At 55.5% G+C, this 21465-nt stretch overlaps 1 protein-coding gene across 2 annotated transcripts; it reads left to right on the forward strand.

Moving 5' to 3' along the window:
* Window positions 1-570: 570 nt before the first annotated feature.
* Window positions 571-12188, forward strand: PGF (placental growth factor). Of its 2 annotated transcripts, XM_004584394.2 has the most exons (7): window positions 571-1003; window positions 2197-2239; window positions 6222-6418; window positions 7044-7120; window positions 8854-8883; window positions 8994-9056; window positions 11069-12188. In XM_004584394.2, exons 1-7 carry the CDS (start codon window positions 929-931, stop codon window positions 11094-11096), a joined length of 513 nt encoding a protein of 170 aa, XP_004584451.1. In that variant the 5' UTR covers window positions 571-928; the 3' UTR covers window positions 11097-12188. The 2 variants fall into 2 exon arrangements, with proteins under 2 accessions (XP_004584451.1, XP_058511436.1); XM_058655453.1 differs by lacking the exon at window positions 8994-9056.
* Window positions 12189-21465: the final 9277 nt, after the last annotated feature.

Consider the following 21465-nt stretch of genomic DNA (forward strand, 5'->3'; position numbering starts at 1 on the left):
CGCGCTGGACCCCTCGCCAGCAGCCCGAGGCTTTACCCGTGGGCGGTACATAGCTGCCACCGCACTGCCGGCTGCACGCCTGGCCCCAGGTGGAGAGACGGCTGCGGAGTCACGTAGCTGGGGTTTGCCTCTGCAGGTCCCTAAACCCACATGCCCTACCCCCGGGGCCGAGAAGGTGGGGGAAGTGTGCGTTCATTCATTTGTTCCACGCCGGTGGGCGGGAGCCCCCTCCGAGGCTTGGGGTCTTGGCCTCTCAGGGGGATCAGGCATCCTAAGGGGCCCGCGCGGCGGTCCCTGCAGAGGCGACTGGAATCGGGATGCAAGCGCCTGGGTGGCCCCTTCCCCGAGGTGGCCGTAGTGAAACCCCACCACCACCATCCTGGGGGCAGGCACGGGTCGGGCGCACGGCATGAGTCTGGGGGGTGGACGTGGGCAGCACCCACTTCTGTCCCCGCCGCCCCAACCCCCGCCCCCCGCCAGCCCAGGCCGGCTCGGGTGGCCGCGAGTCCGGAGCCTCGGTGGGCGGGCCTGGCCGGGAGCCCCGCCCCGATGCACAGCCCAGAAAGCCCTGTGGCCGACAGCTTCAGAAGGGCGCTGCTGTCTGAGCAGGAAACTGCATCTTCAGACGAGCGCCTTGCCGCCCAGAGGACCTGCGGACGCACGCGGCGCCCGACGGACCCCCTCGGCAGACACTCGCTTGTCCCGCGCCGGGTCGCAGGCAACCCCGCGCCGCTGTACCTGCCGAGCTCCGGACTCTTCCCAGGGCGCCCAGAGGATGCTCAGGCCGCTGGCGGCCGCTCCGGGGCAGTGCTAAGAGGCAGAGCTTCTGCCCCTTCCCTGCTGCTCTCCTCTGGTGCCACAGCTACCCGCGGCGGGTCGAGCATGGTGATTTTTCCCTGAAGCCCCCTGACTCTAGAAGTCTGAACAGATGCCCACCATGAGGCTGTTAACTTGCTTCCTGCATTTCCTGGCCGGGCTGGCACTGCCCGCTGTGCCCCCGCAGGTAAGAACTGCCGTCCTCGCCCCCTCCCCCAAGCCTGGCTGCGCGGATATGCCCATCCCAGCACTCTTAGGACAGCCCTGTCTAGAGCAGTACTTCCTTGAATGCCCACCGGCTGCTCCCCACCTCCCTCGCGCCCCGGGGAGAGAGGATGCACTGCTGCTGAACCCTTAACGGCTCTGGCTGGTCCCTGCTCCGCTGCCCCCAGTGCCAGGGGGCCGTCGTAGCAGACGCGCCCGGACGGAGAGACTCCCGGTCTGGCCCCTGGAGCCTCGTGGCTTTGCTAAAAGCATCCGTCCCCTAAGCCCAGCCCAGTCCCTGGCCTTGTGGTCAGGGTCGAGTCCTAGGCGTCTCTGGGACCTCTGACCTAGCCTGGTGTGGGTGGGGGGAAGGGGAGAGCCAGATGAAGGAACTGGTAGTAGGGAATCCAGCCCCTGCCCTCTCGGGAGCTCCAGACAGAGCTGGAAGGGATGCGGAGGGGGTGGGCTAGGGTGAAACAAGGGGTCCCACTGTGCCCTCTCCCACTGACTGGGTGGCCGCAGGGCCTGGGGAAGTGAGCAGGACCCTTTTCCCAGGAGCTGGGTGGATCTGGCTGGGAGCCAGCTTCGGGTAGCACCATCCTGACAAAGCCAAGGATCTCTCTTCCCACTATGCTGCCTTGGGAGTCCCCAGTCCCAAACCCAGGGTGGGCTGGGCTGGGGTGGGCTGGGCTGGGCTGGGCAATCCAGCCACCTACCCACCCGCCTGCCTGCCTGCCTGACTGCCTGTAGGGCTGGTCAGAGGTGTAACATTACCGCAGCACCAGCTCATGGCGCCACAAGCTCTGGCCCCTCAGCTCCCACCAGCTGATCACCTCCTCCTGGCTCTGGCACCAAGCCAAGGCAGGCTGTTTAGGGGGCCCCAATAAGACTAGCCTGGGAGGATGGGGGAGAAATAGAGGGTATTCCCCTTCCCCAAGGCTGGCAAGACCTTTGGGATACAGAAAGCAGAACTCCTGAAGCTCCAACCTCCCGCCCTGTCCACATGGGGAAACTGAGGCAGCAGAGGGGGCAGAACCCTTCAGGGTCTTTCTGGTGGGTTTTTGTCAGCCCTAGAAAGAGGCAGCTCTGGGGGAGGAGAGAGCGGGATGCCTGGGACTTCCTCCCGCTTCCTTCACACTTGTCCAGGAGCTCACCACTGCACCTTTCTGTCCACAGCAGTGGGCCTTGTCTACCGGGAACAGCTCATCGGAGGTGGAAGGTAAGCAGGTCAGCTCGGGAGTGCGCCTGGCCACACCAGGTTCCCCCTGCTTTTCTGTCGCCAAGCCTCCACAGAGGGCGGGAAGGGCGGGTGTGCACTGACAATGTGTTTGGGAAGATCTGCAAGCTACACATCTACACATCCTGGCCGCCTAAGCTGGTGTGGCCTGAGAGACCAAACCCCTGTGACCCCAGGGCCTGGAGAACGGGCATTCAGGGGCCAGGGTCACCGAGCACGCTGAGGCAGCGCTGTGACCAGGAGAGCCAGGCTGTTTCATCCAGCTGGCTCAGAGCCCCTTCCCAGCATGATTTCAGGATGCAGATGGGATCCTGGGGGGCCGCATGGGCAGTGAGGGCCAGGGGCCGGCCTCCGGATCCAGGAGCCAGACATGGAAGGCAAGCAGTAGGGTCTGCTGAGGGCGGACAGGGATGCGGGCCATCGGCAGCAGCCTGGCCCTGACCAGGCCTCAGCAGTGATTACAAACAGAACCCGAGTCGCACCCTCCCCGGCCCCTCCGCTCCCCATCCTGGGTTGCATCAGGAGAGAATCTTCAAAGAGTAGCAAGGAGCCATTTGCCAAGGAGCCATACGTGCAGAAGGCAAGAGGCCTGTGCCAGGCCCCCTGCCTCACTCCTCCCTCCCTGTCTCTCTGAGACGTGCAGGGCAGCCACACACCCCTGCCAAGGCGAGACGTGTCCCACGGCACCGTGGGAGAGGGGCGTGTAGGGACGTGCACATGCACATGCATGATAGCCATCTGTGAGCTGGAAACACCCTCTGCCGGCCAGCTTCTCCCAGGCCAGTACACCCGTAGCTGCAGAGGGAGGAAGCCACCCTTGGCTTCCACAGTACCCCCTGTTGTACTTTTAGCATAGTCCAAGCAACAGCTATGGAGGATGACCTGTGCCTCAATTTTCTTATGGGTAACATGGAGGCATCAGACTGCAAGGATAGAAAAGCTACTTTCTGTTTTCTATGATGGCACTATTTGTAACAGGTACCTGAGGGAAGGAGGCATGGTCCCTCCCCTCAGCTTCTGGGGAGGGGGGGTGCAGGTGGGAAGCAGGCTGACTGGTGGCTCCAGGCAGTTCAGTGGGCTTTGGACCCCAGTTCTCACAATCTGAAAATGCCATCCTGCCAAAGAGGCAGCACAGTCTTGCCTGCCCTGGTCGCTGATCTTGGGCTGTGACTCTTGGTGACAGTAGTGTTGGGTGTTTGCTGTGACTGTCTTCGCCTCATGTTGGGATGGAGTCAGTAGGATGTAGTATCCTCCGTGTTCTGTAGAAGAGGAACCTGTAGCCCAGACGGACCCTTGGAGAGAAAGCCTCTGGGAGAAGCACAGGCCGCAGGGGCTTGATGGCTGGGCAGGTGCCTGGGGCACGCTGGGCACCTGCCAGGCAGACCAGCCCATGGCCCCTTCCCAGTGGCCTCTGCAGAAGCCGACACCTAGGATTACACATTACCTTTTTGTTTTTCCTCTTTCTTTGTTTCTCTTTTTCTTTCTCTCTTCTTTCTTTCTTTCTTTCTTTCTCTCTTTCTTTCTTTCTTTCTTTCTTTCTTTCTTTCTTTCTTTCTTTCTTTCTTTCTTCCTTCCTTCCTTCCTTCCTTCCTTCCTTCCTTCCTTCCTTCCTTCCTTCCTTCCTTCCTTCTCTTTCTTTCTTTCATATTTATTTATTTTTCTTGGAAAGGCAGAGTTAGAGAGAAGGACAGAGAAAGATCTTGCAACCACTGGCTCACTCCCCAAATGGCTTCAATGTTCGGAGCTGGACTGGTTCGAAGTTGAAAGCCAGAAGCTTCTTTTATGTCTTCAACGTGGATACAGGACTCCAAGCACTTGGGCCATTCTCTGCTACTTGCCCATGCCATAGGCAGGAACCTGGATCAGAAGTGGAGCAGTCAGGACTAGAACCAGCGCACATATGTGATTCTGGCACTGCAGGTGGAGGATCAGCCTGCTGCACCACTGCACTGGGCTCCCAAGTTTCCTTTCTTGAGTCTCCTACCTCCAGGATAGCAAACAGCTAGGGGGGGTGAAGGGGAGGCTTGACCAGGGCTAAGAGTGTTTTCAAGGCCCCAGGAAACCTTGGGAGGCCTGGCCAGGAGCTTGCCCAAGGTCTCAGTCTCCAGCCCTGGTCCACAGTCCCTCCCTGTGGAAGTGGCCTGGGGAGCTGCTGAGCAGAGCTCTTTCCTGAGGGGCTCTGCCCACGACTGCAGGGGTCACTGCAGGAGCTGCTTTACATGACCCCTCACCCAGCCCGCACATTCAGATGGGGAGACCTCCTGGGGGCTGCTGGGTAGCCCCAGTCTTGGCCCTCTTCTGCCACCCTGTGCCCATGTGGCCAGGCACATGGCATGCTTTGTCATTTTGAGGGAGGTGGGATCAGGCACCTGGGACCTGCTGGCACAGATTCTGTGCAGTGGGAGCTGGGGTGGAGACTTCCCTGGTTGTGGTGGGGGATCAGGAAAACACCCCCTTGTCAGCTGCTGTGCCGCTCCCTGATGGTGGGCACAGCCTTCCGGGTGCCTCAGCAGCTGGCCGCTACCATGGCTATTATGTGCACTAACTGAAGCTGAGGAAAATTGCCCCGAGTCGTGTAGTACTCACCAAAGCTTTAGACTAAACACATGACTCCTGGCGCTGGCGGCAGGGATGTGCTCTTGACCCTGGCCCAGGCAGGCTTCTCCTGGGCTCTGGGGCCAGCTCTGAGGAGACGGGCCTGGGGCAGGGCTTTGGTGGCCATCTCTGCTTGCCCTATGGGGACACTCAGCCCCTCCACCCACAGCCTTTCCCAAGGCCTCCGCTGAGAGTGGCGTTTATTTTTCTTGAGTTTCCTGTCCTCAGAGAGCCTGTGGAATGGACCTGAGCACATCAACTTTCTTGGAAAAGCTGTTGGGAGAGGCCATTGCTGCATGGGATGGACTGTGGGGTCCCCAAGTGGCCAGCACCCCATTAGCCAAGGGGGACCGAGGCTGGCTTTTTTGCACCCTGCATCTCAGGCATTTGGTCAGAATGGGAGAGCCCTGTGCAAACCCTGTCTTTCCAAACTTCTTCCCCTGGTGAGACAAGCAAAATACTCAGACATGTTGAGTGACCTGCCTGAGGTCACACAGCCAGATGGGACCAGTACAAAAGCCACGTCCCCCGGTTCCAGCCACTTCATGTGAACTAAGCTATTGAGGACCTAAGCACCCCCTTCTCCCCAAACATGCCTTCCACAGCAACCAGGAGTGACCCTAATCACCAGGAATTGAATTGCTTGACCTGTGTTTATTGAATGCCTCACTGCCAGAGCCTCAATGGGATTATAAAACTAGATAAAAGGCCTCCAGGGCTGATGGAGCAAGACTGGCACCCTGGGGTAGGAGTGACCAAGCTGGGTTCACAGGACCAGATGGAGAGGGCAGGCATCATCTGAGTGTAAACAGCAGAATGGACTTGGCCCGACTGGACCACGTGGCACAAATACCCAATATGTGGAACGCTGCCCTGCCTCAGGTGCTCAGTGGATGGGGACTGGCCGTGTGGTCTTGGTTGCCAGGCAGAGGATCTGACATGGCGGGTATGAGGAACCCATGGAATGTTCTTGAGCAGAGGCCTAAAAGGGAGAATGTCCTGGTATAGATGATGTAGCAGGCTGAGTCTCAGAAAGGTGCAAAGGGCTCAGGCAGCAGTCAGGGCATGTTCCAGGAACCAGAGTGAATGGGGCTGCCTGAGCTAAGAAACAGAGTGCTTGGGACCCAGAAACATCTGCTCCCCTGAGAACTTGTGACCCACGGATGAGCAAAGAGATCCCAAAAGGATCCCTTGAATGTTTCAGAGCAAGAGAAGCTCGGATGGAGCTGGGGGTTCCCTACAGGGAGGGGAGCAGGGGGAGACAGAGTGCAAGGGCTGGAGCCCAAAGACTAAGCAAGGCCTGGGAGCTGAGGCTGGGCATGCAGTAACAGGTCCCTGTGTCCTGACCAAGCTTTTCGCTTCCTCACAGTGGTGCCCTTCCAAGAGGTGTGGGGCCGCAGCTATTGCCGGACCTTGGAGAGGCTGGTGGACATCGTGGCCGAGTACCCGGGTGAGATGGAGCACATCTTCAGCCCGTCCTGCGTCTCCCTGCTGCGCTGCACCGGCTGCTGTGGTGATGAGAACCTGCACTGCGTGCCAGTGGACACGGTCAATGTCACCATGCAGGTAGGGAGGCTCTTGTCACATATCCGTAGGAGCACAGAGCATGTGGAGCAGAGGTCCTAAGCAATGGAGCCCTAGGTCCCCAGCTCAGGGCCTTCTTCCAGGGCCCTCTCCCCTTCACTCAGCCCAGCCTCCCGAGGCTCTCGCTGGGCCCTGTTCCAAGACTCGGGAGGCTGAGAAAGAGCCTCTTACTAAAGACCTTGTCAACACCAGGAGCGATGCTTTCTGGGGCAAGCTTGGTCACTGAGCTTTCTTTGGCCAAACACTGTGCATGATACACCACTGCCTCATTCTGTCCTCAAAGCAGCAACTGTGCCCATTTCACAGATGAGCAACCTGAGGCTCACAGATGTTCTGAACTTGCCGTAAAGTGGGAAGAGTCAAGATCTGAACAAGGACCGGAGCATGGGTCCTCTTCCTGCACTGCCGGGCTGGTGGCCCTGGGGGACAGGGACAGGGGCCTCCCTTGGATTTATGTGCAGGTTGGGAGAGCCATCTGCTCCCACTCCAAGCAGAAGGAGAGTCTGCAGTGCAAAGGCTGATGGGAAACAGGGAGCCTTGCCAGTGCTGTAGGGAGAGAGCTCTGTAAACCCAGGCACTCACATTTTCCTTTGCCCCTTGCCCCCAGCTCCTGAAGATCCGTGCTGGAGACCCACCCTCTTATGTGGAGATGACGTTCTCTCAGCATGTCCGCTGTGAGTGCAAGTAAGTACTGGGGCTGGCAACAGGGACAGGTCCCCTGGAACCTGAGGCAGAGGAGGTGGGGAGGGGGAGGAGGAACTGCAGGCTGCCCTGGCTTCCCTGGGGAGGGAGACCAAGGAAGTCAGTGGCCTGGCATAACCGCCTTGTCTGTGTGTCCATGCCTTCCCATTTGGCCTGGGGAGCTGGTTCAGGCAGCTGGGCTCCAGCTGCCATGACGTCATGGGAGAAGAGGAAGCCCAGGTTCCCTTCAAGACTGGCAGGGGCTCAGGGCACGCCTACTCCTCCTCCTCCAGGATTCATTTGGGTCAGCCTGCGTGTCCCTGGGTCAGGGGAGAGACAGGCAAGAGAGTTGTCTTTAAAGGAGCAGCACCCTGCCACCCATCCCTCCCTGCCACACAGCTTGTGCCTGGGGCACTTGGAAGGTTCAATGTTGGGAGCAGCAGAGCTGTTGCAGCTGTCAGATGCAGGGAGGAGGAAATGGGCTGAGATGCTGCTCCTCGTACCACAGGGCCATGGACTTGAGCTCTGAGCCCAACCTGGAGTGCAGGAAGGGGGAGCAAGGAAACAACCATTTAGTGTGCACCTGCTCTGTGCCGAGCCCCACAGTAGGTCTTTGGGTGTGTTCTTATTTATGCATATGGATTGAGTACCTACTATTTTCCAGGCACTATCGAAGATACTTAGGATAGAAGGGTAAGTGAGCCAGACAAGTCCCCTGCTCTTGGAGCTAGGAGCTAGGAACACTTGCTGTGCCTAGTTAACAGATGAAGAAAGCCAGGCTGGCTCCAGCTGTGGGGTTTGCCTTAGCAAGTAGGAGCTGGAACTGCAGCCTGTCTGCCTCCTTAACCTGCTGTTTTGTAATACTGCCTCTCATGGCCATCGCCACACTGTCCCATAGCTCCAGGACTACCCTGGGCTGGCTACTGCTTATGTCCAAGGCTCTAGGTCCTCTTCACCGTGCTAGGGAGCAGTATTCTCATCCCTGACAGCCAAAGCCTTGGCACCTAACCATCACAAGAGCTGGACACTAGCCATCCCACCCCTGCCCTCACAGCCACTTTCTTAGGGCTTGGAGAGAAGAAGACCAAATCCTTGGGTATCCCCAACTTACCTACTGTGGAACAGGGTCACCAGGCAGTTCTGGCAGGAGCCAGCCTGGGCTCCATTCTGTGGCCATAAACCCAGCTATCAACATGCTGCTCCAAGCCTTCACCCACTGTCCCCAAGCAAGACCGAGTCTGTGTGATCCCCCTCCCCAAAAAGGGACGCCCTTCTTCCTACTCTAGCACAACAGCTTGACTGTGGGGGTTTGTCCTCTCCTGGTCCCTCAGCCATAGCCAGGGTGGAATGGGGGCCATGCCCTAACAGGAAGCAGCCCTGGCTAGATGGTTCCGAAGCTCAGCATCAGGCCTAGACACCCTTAGCCACTCTCTGTAGGATTCTCAGAATGGGCCAGGAAGGGAACATACCCAAAAGCCACAGGATTTGGTGCCAACAGGCAGAGGAGTGCTGAAGGGAGTGGTGAGCAACCCCTAGAGGAAAGTCCTACCCATCTGGACAGGACTGTCACCCCAGCCCTGAGTCCCTGCCAACCTTCCCCTTGCTGATTCCAGGCTACCCCCTAGCGGCCACTACGTCTACTGCAGGGCCAGTGTTCAGGAGAGTGGGAGGAGGGAGGAACCCCCATTTACTACCTTCCTGATCCCCATCCTTCCCTCCCCCCTGTATTTCCTCAGACCACTACGGGACAAGATGAAGGCTGAATGGTAAGTGGCCTGGCTGGGGCTTGGGGCTAATCTTGGGCCCGCCACCCCCTGTCCCAGCATGGCCCCACTACCCCCAGCGACCTTGTCCTGATGCTTTTGGCTTATTGCAGGAGGAGACTCAAGGGCAGGGGGAAGAGGAAGAGAGAGAAGCAGAAACCCACAGACTGTCACCTGTGAGTGCCCGGGAGCCCAGGGATGGCAAGGAGGCTGGGCCCCAGGGGAGGCCCTGCCCCACCCCACCCAGCCAGCATGGGGTTAGTGGCCAGGACTTGGAGAGAGGCAAGACTCAGAGACTCTTGGGGCCCAAAGCAGGTAGCTGCACCTGCTCCCAGGACCCATGGGGACAGCCGGGAGATTTGGTTCTCGCCCTGTCTGAGCACTGAGTCTCTGTGTGGCCTTGACCAGCTCATTTCTCCCTTTCCGGGCCTAGTTCTCCTTGGGTATAGAATGAGAGGCAGGGCCCACTGTCTGCAGGTACTTGCTGAGCTGGAGTTGGCTTCGTTAGGACGCAAGAGAAGGGCCAGCCCCCGCTGGCTCTCAGGCCCTGCTTCCTTTCCACGGTACCTGCCCATCTTGGCTTGCCCACCTAGGGGGTGGCAAGCTGGAACCTCAGGCCTGAGGATTGCAGGAAAAAAAGGCATAGAGAAAGAATCCCACCCCCCGCCAACCCACAGCAGGAGCTAGTTAGAACATAACCCGGTGCACACCCAGTATCAATCACACTGGATTCTCCAGCAGGGCCCAAACCTCCTCCCAAGATCCGATACCCTGGGAAATGATTTTCTGCTCAGGGAATGGACCTGTCACCCTGAACCCGGTACTCTTAGGCCCCGAAGACAAGGATGCTGGGAAACTGGTGTGCTTAAGGCCACGAAGTCAAATCGGAGCAGCAGGCCGTGGCAGGTGGAGCACACACTCACCTCCACAGCAACCATCTTCAGCTCTCCTGCACAAATTTCTAAAGCCCCTGTGCTCCCTCGAGCCTTTTCCTTGTCATTTATAAGCAGTTGCAACAGATATCGTTTCTGGCATATTCTGGATATTGAAGTTTCAGTGTGCTAGCATATTTACTATTCAGAAGCCTTTTCCCCATCTCACACTGCCACAAAAGTGGCCGATGAGTTTGATTTTTCAGCACCTGCCCTCTCCCCTGCAAGTGATCTCCTGGGATAAATTCTCAAAATCTTTATCCTCGGTCTTGCTTGCTCAGAACAGCACAAAGACATCCTATCTCGATGAGTCGCCCCGGCAATCCTTCTCCATGAGACGGCGACGGCTCACTCGCTTGCTCTAGTTTCTGAATTCCTAAACTGAAATCCTCTCCGGCCAAGCTGAGAATTACCTTTTCCTTACGATTTCTAGATGCCAAGGTAGAGAGACCGAGCTCAGGTGAATAAGAAGGTGGGACCAGATGTCCCTCAAGTCCTTGAACTCTGCCCGGGGTTGTTTTGTCAAACACCTCTAGGTGGTTTCCTCATATGGCTGAAGCATTGGCTGAAGGTTAGGTCAAATTCTGCTTCAATTTCACTGCAAGGCATGAAAACGACTTAATGGGGCCTTCTTGCCTTGCCCATTAGCCAGCCCCAGCACCTTCGCAGCTGCACCGAGGCTTCCCACCATCCTTGTCATGTGTCCCCAGAGGACCTTTATCTCATAGCCTTTGCCCAGATCTGGCACAGACAGAAGAGCAGATCCCAGCAGCCCCTCTGTCCGGCAAATGATGCTAAAGCAGAACACGTGTTAGGGTCAAACTTGGTGAAACTCCTTCTGTAGTCTCCACAGCCCCACCTGAAGGGTACCCAGAGGCAGGATTTTAACTTTTTTCTCCTGAACTGAGTTCCCCTCAGCTATCCCTGGCTTAGCCGTGTAACCCCAGGCCTGAGTTTCCTTATCTGTAAAAGCCTGGCACTGACCTTGCCTTCCTCAAGGCTGTGGCCTGAGGGCTTACCGTGGGCGCTGAACATCCCAGGAAGTAGTTGGAGCTGGGCAGAGCCCATCTCCATTTGCGCCCCATCAGTGGGTACAGCCAGGGGTCCAGGAGTACTGCATCCCCACCCTATGCTCCCTGTGCAAGCTTCCCCTGTGGGTCTGCCCTTACCCCTCTCCCCTGCCCCACCGCAGGAGGGGCCTCTGCCTTGCACTGAGTGCTGACCCCCAGGCTCTGTCTGTGTTTGCTCCCTGGCAGGTGCGGTGATGTGGCTCCCCGGAGGTAACCGGCTCCTCGGAGGAGAGACCTCACGCCGGCTGCTCGTGTATTTATTACCGTCACACTCTCAGTTACCTCCCCGCTGCTCCCTGCCCCCTATTTATTCGCCAACTGTATCCCTGCTGAATGGCTCACGCCCTCCAAGACGAGGGGCAGGGAGGGTCAGGACCCTCAGGAATTCAGTGCCTTAAACAGAACGAGAGAGAACTAAAGAAGCCAGCCATGGACCCATGGGAGCTTCGGCTTGGGAAGAAGCAAGACACATGGCCTTGGGAGGGGGCAAGCCAGGACTCAGAGGCCTTGGGGTCTGCAGGGGAGAGAACACCATGTGTTCCTGGGACCCCAGGCTCTGCACGGGCAAGCAGCCTTCTTTGGGAGTCTGGGAGAAGGCCAGCATGGGTGGAAGGACCAGCCGAACATGCGCATTTCCCTCCTCCTGGTTGCCACTTCGCAGCCTGCAGGCAGAATGTTCAGCCGTGCAGGTGGAGCCTGTGATTGTCCCATGTTTTTGCCACCTGCCGTTTGGTCCCAGCCAAGGCCTTGCACCCTGCCCACACACAGGGATGCAGGCAGAGTGGGCCGCAGGTTGGGCAAGAAACAGGTCACCAAGGAGGGACTTTTGTGTTCCCACCCCAGTGGCCATGGAAAAAGAAACTGCTTCCCCCAGGGCCCTTGAGCCCCCCACAGGCCGTACAACTGCCAAGCCAGATTCTCTTGAATAAAGTATTCTAGTCTGAATGTGGTTGTGTGTGTCCAGCGTGTGTCTGTTGGGGCAGAGGGCCATAGCAGCAGATGAAAGCAGGACAGGTACGGGCCAGAGCGGGAAGGGGAGGAAAGGAAGTGCTTGCCACAGAAGATCAGGTCGCCACTGGGTCACTCACATGCCATGTCACAGGCATATTAAAGTGTCGCCCACCTCCCCAGCCCCATTACTGCACTTGGAACCCAGTCTCCTGCTTACAGGCACCGTGGGAAGCAGCAGGGGACAGCTCAGGGAGTTGGGCTCCCGGCTTTGACCTGCCCGGACTTGACTGTTGTGTGCATTTTGGGGAAGGTAAACCAGTGCACAGACGATCTCTGCCTTTCAAATGAATACAATGTTAAAACTTATATAAAAAAGGGCTCGGCAGCGTGGCCTAGTGGCTAATGTCCTTGCCTTGATCCCATATGGCCGCTGGTTCTAATCCCGGCAGCTCCACTTCCTCTCTATCTCTCCTCCTCTCAGTACATCTGACTTTGTAATAAAAATAAAATAAATAAAAAAAAATTCTTTAAAAAAAAAACTTATATAAAAAAATAAACAAAAGGAAAAAAACTTGTTCTGTTTGTGAGAGAACATGTCACTGTGTGTGCTGTGTTAACTTTTTTTTTAATGAATTTTATCTAGTTGATTAGGGTGTGAAGGATCAAGGGCTAGACGAAGGTGGGTGCGATTATTGTTTCCATACTCGCTTTTTGCCTTCCTGTAACTGGGGAAGGGGGTGATAAGGGGAGAGGCCACACCCAGCCTCCCAACCATCCCAGGGTCCCCGATGTGGGGCATGCTTCGAGGGTCTTGCTCAAGTGGTTTTGCTAGTTCAGCAATTCTGAATTGCTGCCAATCCCACCACTCCAAACATGATGAAATCGCTCCAAAACCCACTGGCTGACATAGTCCACCTCAGAGTCTCCGTTTGCCCAGATGTTTACTGACAATACTTGTTCTGTCCTCTGTTATGGTATCAGGTGTCATCTGCAGGCTCCAATGTACAGCCATATCCTCTATTTGCATCTGGATATGCTGTCCACTGCTCCTCCTAACGCATTGAGGAGGCTCAGCGCTGACACATACATTCCACAGTCAGACCATGGAGCCTGCAATTTCCTCCATGGTTGGAGTTCTGAGTTCAGTGGTTCATTTGGGGGATCCCAAAAGAAACTTCATCTGAGGTGATCCCAAACCTGATTCTTGTGTGTGCTTGCCAATACAGGGCCGGGCACAGTCTGTCACCCCAAATCAGCCTACGTACACGCTGGTATTGCAATTGCTGGGTCAATTCTGTCTCCAGCCCTGTCTTCTACACAAACCAATGGGTGTTGCAGTGCAGCAAAGCAGTGGGAGCTGCAGCCTAGTTGGAGCGACCCTCAATAACTCCCACCAGACCTGCCCACTGCACTGGTTCCCATGCTTGCCATTATGTACAGCAGACTGGTCCAGTTTGTCCCACATCCCATTCAGTTCTCGTACATGTCAATGGGCACTGAAGCCTAGTTCATCCCAACCAGCCCCCATCCAGTCCATACTGGTGCTGGTGGGTGCCACTCTGTCTAGCTGTGCCTGCTCCTAGTCCTGGTTCTCATGCTCACCAGTGGGAGTGGCAACCCAAGAGGGAGGTGCCCACTGTTTCCCTAATGGTCTCACTCCCACTCCTGAATCTTGCACTCTCCAGGTGGTTCTGTTGTTTAGCTTGACAGAATTTTCCCCCCATGCCAGCATCTGCCAACTGATGCTATGGCAAAGCCCAACGAACCCACACCCACTCTAGCTTGCGCATGCACTAGAAGGTACAGTCAGCCCAGCCTGGTTTTTCCCCTGACCCAGCTCACATGCAGGCCAACAGGTGTTGTAGCCCTGCCCAGCCTGGTCCACCCCAGATCCCAGATATTACACTCACCATTGGGGATAATGAACCAGCAGGGCCCCCCCCACAGCCCCTCTATTGCATTCTTCCTCTCCTCTGCCCCGGGGTCTCACGTGTGCTGTTAGGTTGGGTACTGTGGTCCAGTCTGGCATGGCCTGCCTCACCTTGGCATTTGCCAGTGGGTGCTGTAGCCTAGCCTAGCCCAGCCAGCCCTCAATCCCAGCCCTAATGTGAACTGGCTGGTATTGCGGCCTGAGCTGGCATGACCCACACCCCATTCTGGTTCTCAGATTTGTCAGAGGGTGCTATGAACTGGCCCAGCTTGGTTTGCCCCAGACCCAAGCCAAATGTATGCTGGTGGGTACCATAACCTGGCCTAGTCTGGGTTGCTCCCTGTCTTGGTTCTTGTGCTCACATGCATGAACTGTGTCCCCGACAGAGGAGTTCCTCAAGCTTCTCCATCAGAACTTCTCCCAGTGCCAGATCTCGCACACACCAGTGGGTCCATGGGCCAGTCCTACTTAGTCCACCCTCCGTCCCAGCAGGAACAGCCTCACCTCTCTTTTTAAAACTTTACTAGAAAAATAGAGAGGGGTCAGTGAGGTGGCTCAACTGGCTAATCTTCCACCTTGCAGTACCAGCATTCCATATGGGCTCTGGTTCATGTCCCAGCTGCTCCATTTCCGATCCGGCTCCTTGCTTATGGCCTGGAGAAGCAGCAGAGAATGGCTCAAGTCCTTGGGTCCATAAACCCATGTGGAAGATGAGGAAGAAGTTCCTGGCTCTTGGCTTCAGATCAACTCAGTTCCAACTGTCACAACCATTTGGGAGTGAGTCAGCAAATGAAAGATCTTTCTCTGTCTCTCCTTCTCTGTAAATCTCTGCCTTTCGAACAAAAAAATAAATCTCTAAAAAAAAAAAGATATAGAGACATAATGAGAAAAAAAAAAGATCTTCCATCTTTGGTTCACCCTCAAAGTCTTACAAAGCCTGGGACTGCGCCAGACCAAAGCCAGGAGCCAGGAATTCAATCAAGTACATGAACCATGGTTTGCTGCCTGTCACAGCATGTAATTGACAGGAAGCTGGCACTGGGGAATGAAGAGAAGAGCCAGGCCTGAAGCCTCGGCACCCCAACACGGGAGGCTGGCATCCCAAATGGCCTTTTCCATGCTGCATCAAATGCCCTCCCTCCGTTTCACCTCTGTGGAAGCTGAGGCCCAAGCAGGCCAAGTGACAGGTGCAGTGTCAGACGAACTGAAAACCTTGTCTCTAACCTGCTGAGCCGTGTGGATGTTTCTTTCTGCCTCTGCTTTTCATCTCCAGTGTGAAAACCATACCAGGCAGCCCAAATGGCCTGACACTCCCTCGTGCAACTCCAGGATCAATTTCCAGCTGCCTTGTCTGGTCGTCGGAGGCTGTGTTCCTGTCCAGGCCACTGGGAGGCTGTCCTTGGGTTGCTTAGGCCTGCTCCCCCAGCTCTCTGGGGGCTTGTGCCATCTCTAACAAGTGGCTCCTAAGATGTGATCTTAGCCCCAAAGTTGGGAACAAGCCATATTCCTAAGCTAAAGACAGGGCTACATTCAAGAGAACAGGGCCCTTCAGGGAACTCCCAGCTGCAGGCCCACCTCTCTGGACTTGGAGTGCATCAGAGCTCCTGGACTCCTCCAGTCTTTGGGGAGACATCCTGGCTCTGGGGGTCCCCCTCCCAGGGTGGAACAGCACCAACTACCATCTGCTCAGGCTGTTGGATGCAGCGATCTGCTGCCGAGTCTTCTGTTACTTCCCAGCTTCCTCTACTCTCCTCCCGCATGCTTCAGCATGAAAAAAAAAAAAAAAAATCAAGGCATCACGATGGCTCAGTGGCTAAATCCTCACCTTGCAAGTACCAGGGTCGCATATGTCCCAACTGCTCCATTTCCTATCCAGCTCCCTGCTTGTGGTCTGAGAAAGCAGCAGAGCATCGTCCAAAGCCTTGGGACCCTGCACCTGTGTGGGAGACCAGGCAGAAGCTCCAGGATTCAGATCAGCTTAGCTCCAGCTGTTGCTGCCCTTTGGGGAGTAAACCAGCAGATGGAAGATCTTTGTCTCTCCTTTTCTAAGTAAAATTTAATCTGCCTTTCCAATAAAAATGAATAAGTCTTTTAAGAGAAAAAAAAAACAGTCTTTGAGGAACACAAACCACCATCAGCTTCTGCCTCTCAAGAGCTGTGTGTATGTGTGTGCTGGGCTGAGTTTCTTGGCTGCATTTGCCACTAGAGGAACCCTCTGAGCCCCTATAGGGCGTACAGCAGCAGAGGGTGTAGAGGAGTGGCCTGATGAGGCAGCTGTCCAGTGAGCTTCTCGCTGAGGCCCAGGCCTCTGGAAGACACTGGGGGTCACAGTGTTCTCCTGGCCAGTGCTCAGAGTTAGGGCATGAGTCAGCCCAGGGACGCGCCCTGCAGACAAAATGTGCTTTCCCTCCCACATCTCCTCGCTTTGGCTACAGGTGTCCGGAGCCATGGCCTTGGACTCTGGTTGGAGAGCCGAGGACATCCAGCAGCTCTGGGCCACCTCGCTGGATCAGTCCCGAGGACCCTGACCCAGTCCTGGAGCGTCTCCCTAGCTTCCAACTCCAGGAGATCACCCCCTAAAAGTGGACAGCCTCCCATTCAGGCCAGTGAACCCCATGGAGACTGAGACAGAAACCAACAGAAGTCAAAAGCAAGCAGATACATCCAGGAACTAGCGTTTTGGTATGCAGGATAAGCCACCACTTCGGATGCCAGCATCTCACACTGGAGGGCATATTAAAGTCCCAGCTGTTCTGTTTCTGATCCAGCTCCCTGATAATTCTCCTGGGAAGTCAGCAAAAAAAATGGCACAAGTGGGCCTGACACGGTAGTGTAGAAGTTAAGGTCCTCGCCTTGAATGCTCCAGGATCCCATATAGGCACCGTTCTAATCCCAGGTAGCCCCGCTTCCCATCTAGCTCCCTGCCTGTGGCCTGGGAAAGCAATTGGGGACGGCCCAAGGCCTTGGGTTCCTGCACCCACGTGGGAGACCCGGAGGAGGCTCCTGGCTTCAGATTGGCTCAGCTCTGGCCATTGCGGCCGCTTGGGAAGTGAACCATCAGACAGAAGATCTTCCTTTCTTCTTCTCTGTCTCTCCTCCTCTCTGTATATCTGCCTTTCCAATAAAAATAAATACATCTTTAACAAAAATGGTGCAAGTACTTGAGCCCCTGCATCCATGTGGGACAGTTGGATGGAGATCCTGGTGACTGGCTTTATCCTGGATGTTGCAGACACTCACAATAAATAAAAGAAATCTTAAACGCACACACACACACACACCCCACACACACCCATGGCCAGGGAATCTCACAGGGGGAACAGTTGGGAAGGAATAAACTGGCCCATTGGACCCATGTGGCTGTCCATTCAGATCATTTTATTCTAAAGGGCGCCTTTGGTTTGCTTGTCATTCATTGGTAGAGCCCTCCAGCTTGCCTAGCTCCTCTCCTCAGCTGTCCACTATGGTTCAGCCGCCTGCACTGAGATCCTTTGCAGAAGCTGTGGCCCTGTCTGGAGTGCTCTGGTCTCCTATTGTCACATTAGCATGCATTCTAAATACTATCACTTCACCTTGGTCTGGAAGTCTGCTCTTATCTCCCAAGCTGGAACACCTCCCCAAACTTTCTTTCTCTCCTCTTCCCTTCATCCTCTTCTGATGACCTAGGCTGCAGGGCAAGCAGCCTCAAAGCTGTCTGTTATCCTGCTCTCTTGTGATTTTGAACTCAAACTGGGAACAAGGGGACAGCTTGTCTCTGCTCCCTAAGGTGCAGGAATGGGACACAGCAGCTGGGAGCTGGGACTCAAACTGGCACCCATAGAAGATGCCAGAGCTGCAGTTACTTCATTTTCCAATTGTGTGTGATGGTTGGGGCTGGACTGCACCAAAGCGAGGCGCTAGTAACAGCCCATTTCTCACTGTGGGTGACAGGGACTCCCGGTTACTGGAACCATCACCCTCATTCCTCCTGGCTCTGTCAGGGTCCAGACCCAGTCACTCCTATGTGGGGTACAGACCCCTTAAGGTCTAGCCCAAATGCCCATTCTTGAATTACTGCTATTCTCACAGGAACACAGCACCATCTTGGAATCCAGGGCTAAATGAAAATGTACAAATCATCCATTCTCACCGCCCCATATTCTAAGAAGCTGGATGATTCGAATGTGCCAGAATGTCTCATTTCACCAGCAAGTGGCTGAGACAGAACAGACCTCTGACCTGTGCCCTCTGCCCCTCCCTGGGTCCGGGAGTGGTGGAGGCCCGTAGAGGGAGAACCTGTGTGTTCCAAGCCAGCCATCTGCGAGGTGGGCCAGGGTGGGCCGCTGGGAGAGGCCTGAGACAGGGTGGAGGGCCCGCTGTTCCAGCCACACGGCCCAGCAGCTGTTTTCCCAGAGCTGCCTGACCCGTCCCTTCCCTTAGCGAAGCCTCCTCCTCCCCAACCCTACCCCCAACCCCACCTCCCAACATTGGCTCTGACTACGGTACAAGAAGGCCCTACCTCAGAGGCTCCATGCCCAAAATGATGGTGGTTTCTAGCTCTGGGGAAAGAATTGTGTCGCCATGGAAACCACCAGGCAAGGCCAGCCAGAGAGGAGGTTGAAAGTTCCAGTATCCAGAGAAGAACGGTGTCACCTGAGGGTCCTCCATCGGTTACACACAACCTCCTTGGGTGGTTTCAAGCCACCCTCCATGGGACTCAGTGTTCCTGAATCCCAACACCACCTGTTACTGCAAGGCCTTCTCCTCCCTCACCTCTGAGACACTGACCCCACCCTCACCACCTCGGCCACCCCAGTGTCACTCTGGACCACAGCAGGATGACAGGAGCCTGGAGGCTCACACGACACAGTACACGGTGCCGACTGCCTACAGATCTGAGCCTCCCCCAGGCCCTCCACCCCTTGCCCCAGAGCGGCTGAGGTTTAGGCAGGGGGAGAGGAAGGGAGGATGGCGACCGCCTCCCCACTCACCCCTCCATTAGCCTTGATCTCCTTCAAAGCCATTTCCACACAAGACTGCTTATGAAACCATCCCATTGCCAGATGGGCCGGATGGGCTGGACGGGGCCTGTGCGCCTGAGAACCCTGCCCAAAGAATTCCAGTCACAGCCTCCTCGCCGATGGCTGGAGCTGACAGCTGGAGGCAGCTGGCAGAGGAAGGTACAGGCTGAGGGAAAGGGGGCCCGGCGAGCTGGGGTTCACACAGAGGGCTGGGGGGCACCAGGGCCAGGCTCTGGAGTTCCTGAAGGTCATGACGCAAGGAGATCCAATCATATCCCAGGGCTGGAGCATCCTGGGGCACCAACCAGACATGGAGGGAAGGGCAGAGGGGGGCCAGGTCTCCTGTCACACCCTGTCCAGGGACTTCTCAGTACCCTTGAAATCCTTTCCTGGAAACTGGCCCGGCTGGGCCAGATTAGCTCCAGCAGCAAAGCGCCCCATGGCTGCTTCACTGTGGCTTTCGTGTTTATGTGTGGACAGATCTGTCTACCACTGCTTCCTTCCCAGGGGAAATAAGACCAGCTCATCTTCTTAGGGAAAGGCCGATGGTTACATGGCTGATACCAAATAGCTCAGCATTCATTCATTATTTCTTTATTTGAAAGGTGGGGAAGAGAGAGAGACCCAGACTGGAAACGCCTCCTCTCTCCACCCACTAGCAGGGCTGGGCTAAGCTGCAACCAGCAGCTTGAAACTCCACCCAGAGCTTCCATGTTGGTGACAGAAACTCAAATACACAAGAGACTCAGCTGGGATCAGTGCCAGGGCAAATTGGTAAATTTGGCACCAGTTCATCTCCCAGCTGCCCCACTTCTCATCCAGTTTCCTGCTAATGGCCTGAGAAAAGCAGTGGAAGATGGTGCTTGCGCCCATGCCGCTCGTGTAGGAGACCTGGATGAAGCTCCTGGCTTCAGCCTGATCCGGCTCTGGACATTGTTGGCTACCTGGGGAGTGAGTCGGCAGATGGAACAACTCTGTCTCTCCCTCTGTAACTTTGACTTTCAAATTAAAAAAAAAAATTTTTTTTGAAGATTTACTTATTTTTATTGGAAAGGCAGGTATAGAGAGAGGAGGAGAGACGGAGAAGAAGTTTTGTCCCCTGATTCACTACCCTAGTGAACGCAAGGGCTGGAGCTGAGACAATCTGAAGCCAGCATCCAGGAACTTCTGGGTCTCCTATGCGGGTGCAGGGTTCCAAGAACTCTGGGCCATCCTCCACTACTCTCCCAGGCCAAAAGCAGGGAGCTGGATGAGAAGTGGAGCAGTTGGGACACGAGCCAGCATCCATATTGGATCCTGGCACTTGCAAGAGGAGGATTTAGGCAAGTGAGCCATGGAACCTAGCCCTAAAATTTTAAAAAATTGTAAAAGGGTCCTCAAGCCATCACCTGCTGTCTCCAAGATGCATATTAGCAGGAAGCTAGAACTGCAAGTAGAGCCAAGACTCAGACCCAGGCCCTCTGAAACAAGATATGGATGGCTTAACTGCTGCACCAGATGGCCACTGCAACAAGTAATTCTTTTTTAAAAATATGAATTTAATTTGAAGGTTAGAATTACAGGGGGAGACAGAGATTCGATCTACTGGTTCACTTTCTAGGAAGCTGCAATGGCCAAGCCAGGAGCCGGGAGCTGCTTCCAGGTGTCCCACATGGGTAGCAGGGGCTTAAACTGATGCCTATTTGGGATGCTGCCATCACAGGTGGAAGCTTCACAATGCTAGTGGACCAGCTATAAACTCGATTTATATGGCCACTTACTTCAATAATCATGCTTTATTCAATATTCTTGAACTTTCTAACATGAGTTCAAGAATGGGTCAAGGTTGGTTGGTTGATCTTTGGCTTGTAGAAGCAGAATCATGTTAGAGTGGGATTGTTGGGGCCCAGTATGGTGGCCTAGTGGCTAAAGTCCTCGTTTTGAATGCCCCACGATCCCATGCTGGCACCAGTTCTAATCCCGGCAGCTCCACTTCCCATCCAGCTCCCTGCTTGTGGCCTGGGAAAGCAGTCGAGAACGGCCCAAAGTCTTGGGACCCTGCACCCGTGTGGGAGACCCGGAAGAAGCTCCTGGCTCTTGGTTTTGGCCTGACCCCATGTCAGCTGCAGAGCCCGGTGGAGAATGAGCAGCAGATGAATCTCCCTCTCTCTGTGTAACACTGCTTCAAATAATAAAATAAATTTGTTTTTTAAAGTGAACACCTCAAGGTTTTCAGTTCTGCACTTGCAAACCGAGGAGCTTGATGAAGTCTCCTGCCCCACGTGGCCCAGTGTGTGAACTGTCTCTAGGTCTGATGCATCCACGTGGCACGTGCTCCCCACTGCCTGTCACTTAGCGCGTAAGTGTGAGTCTCCAGCGCCCGCCAGAGCAGGTGACAGGGCCTAGGGACATCATCTCCAGCCTAAGGATTCACCCCATGTTCTCTCTGTTCAGGAGTGTCCTCGCAGCCTCTGTCGGACATTTGTCACTCTACAAGATAACACAGTTCTGGAAAGAGACCTCCCGCTGTCGGTTCCTTTTTCAGCTGCTCTTAGATAGCGTGTCCTGTGCTCCGTGCCTGACAATCCACCAGATCCCAAGCTACCCCAACCCCAGGCTCAATGCAGGCAGATTCTTTTTGCCCCAAACGTCCTACCCTTGAGTCTCTTCCACATTCTCCTCTGAGCCTTTGCTCCTGGGGTTTTCAGGAAATCCCTCTCCTC

The sequence above is a fragment of the Ochotona princeps genome, chromosome 26 (genome assembly GCF_030435755.1).
Source record: "Ochotona princeps isolate mOchPri1 chromosome 26, mOchPri1.hap1, whole genome shotgun sequence".
NCBI lineage: Eukaryota > Metazoa > Chordata > Mammalia > Lagomorpha > Ochotonidae > Ochotona > Ochotona princeps.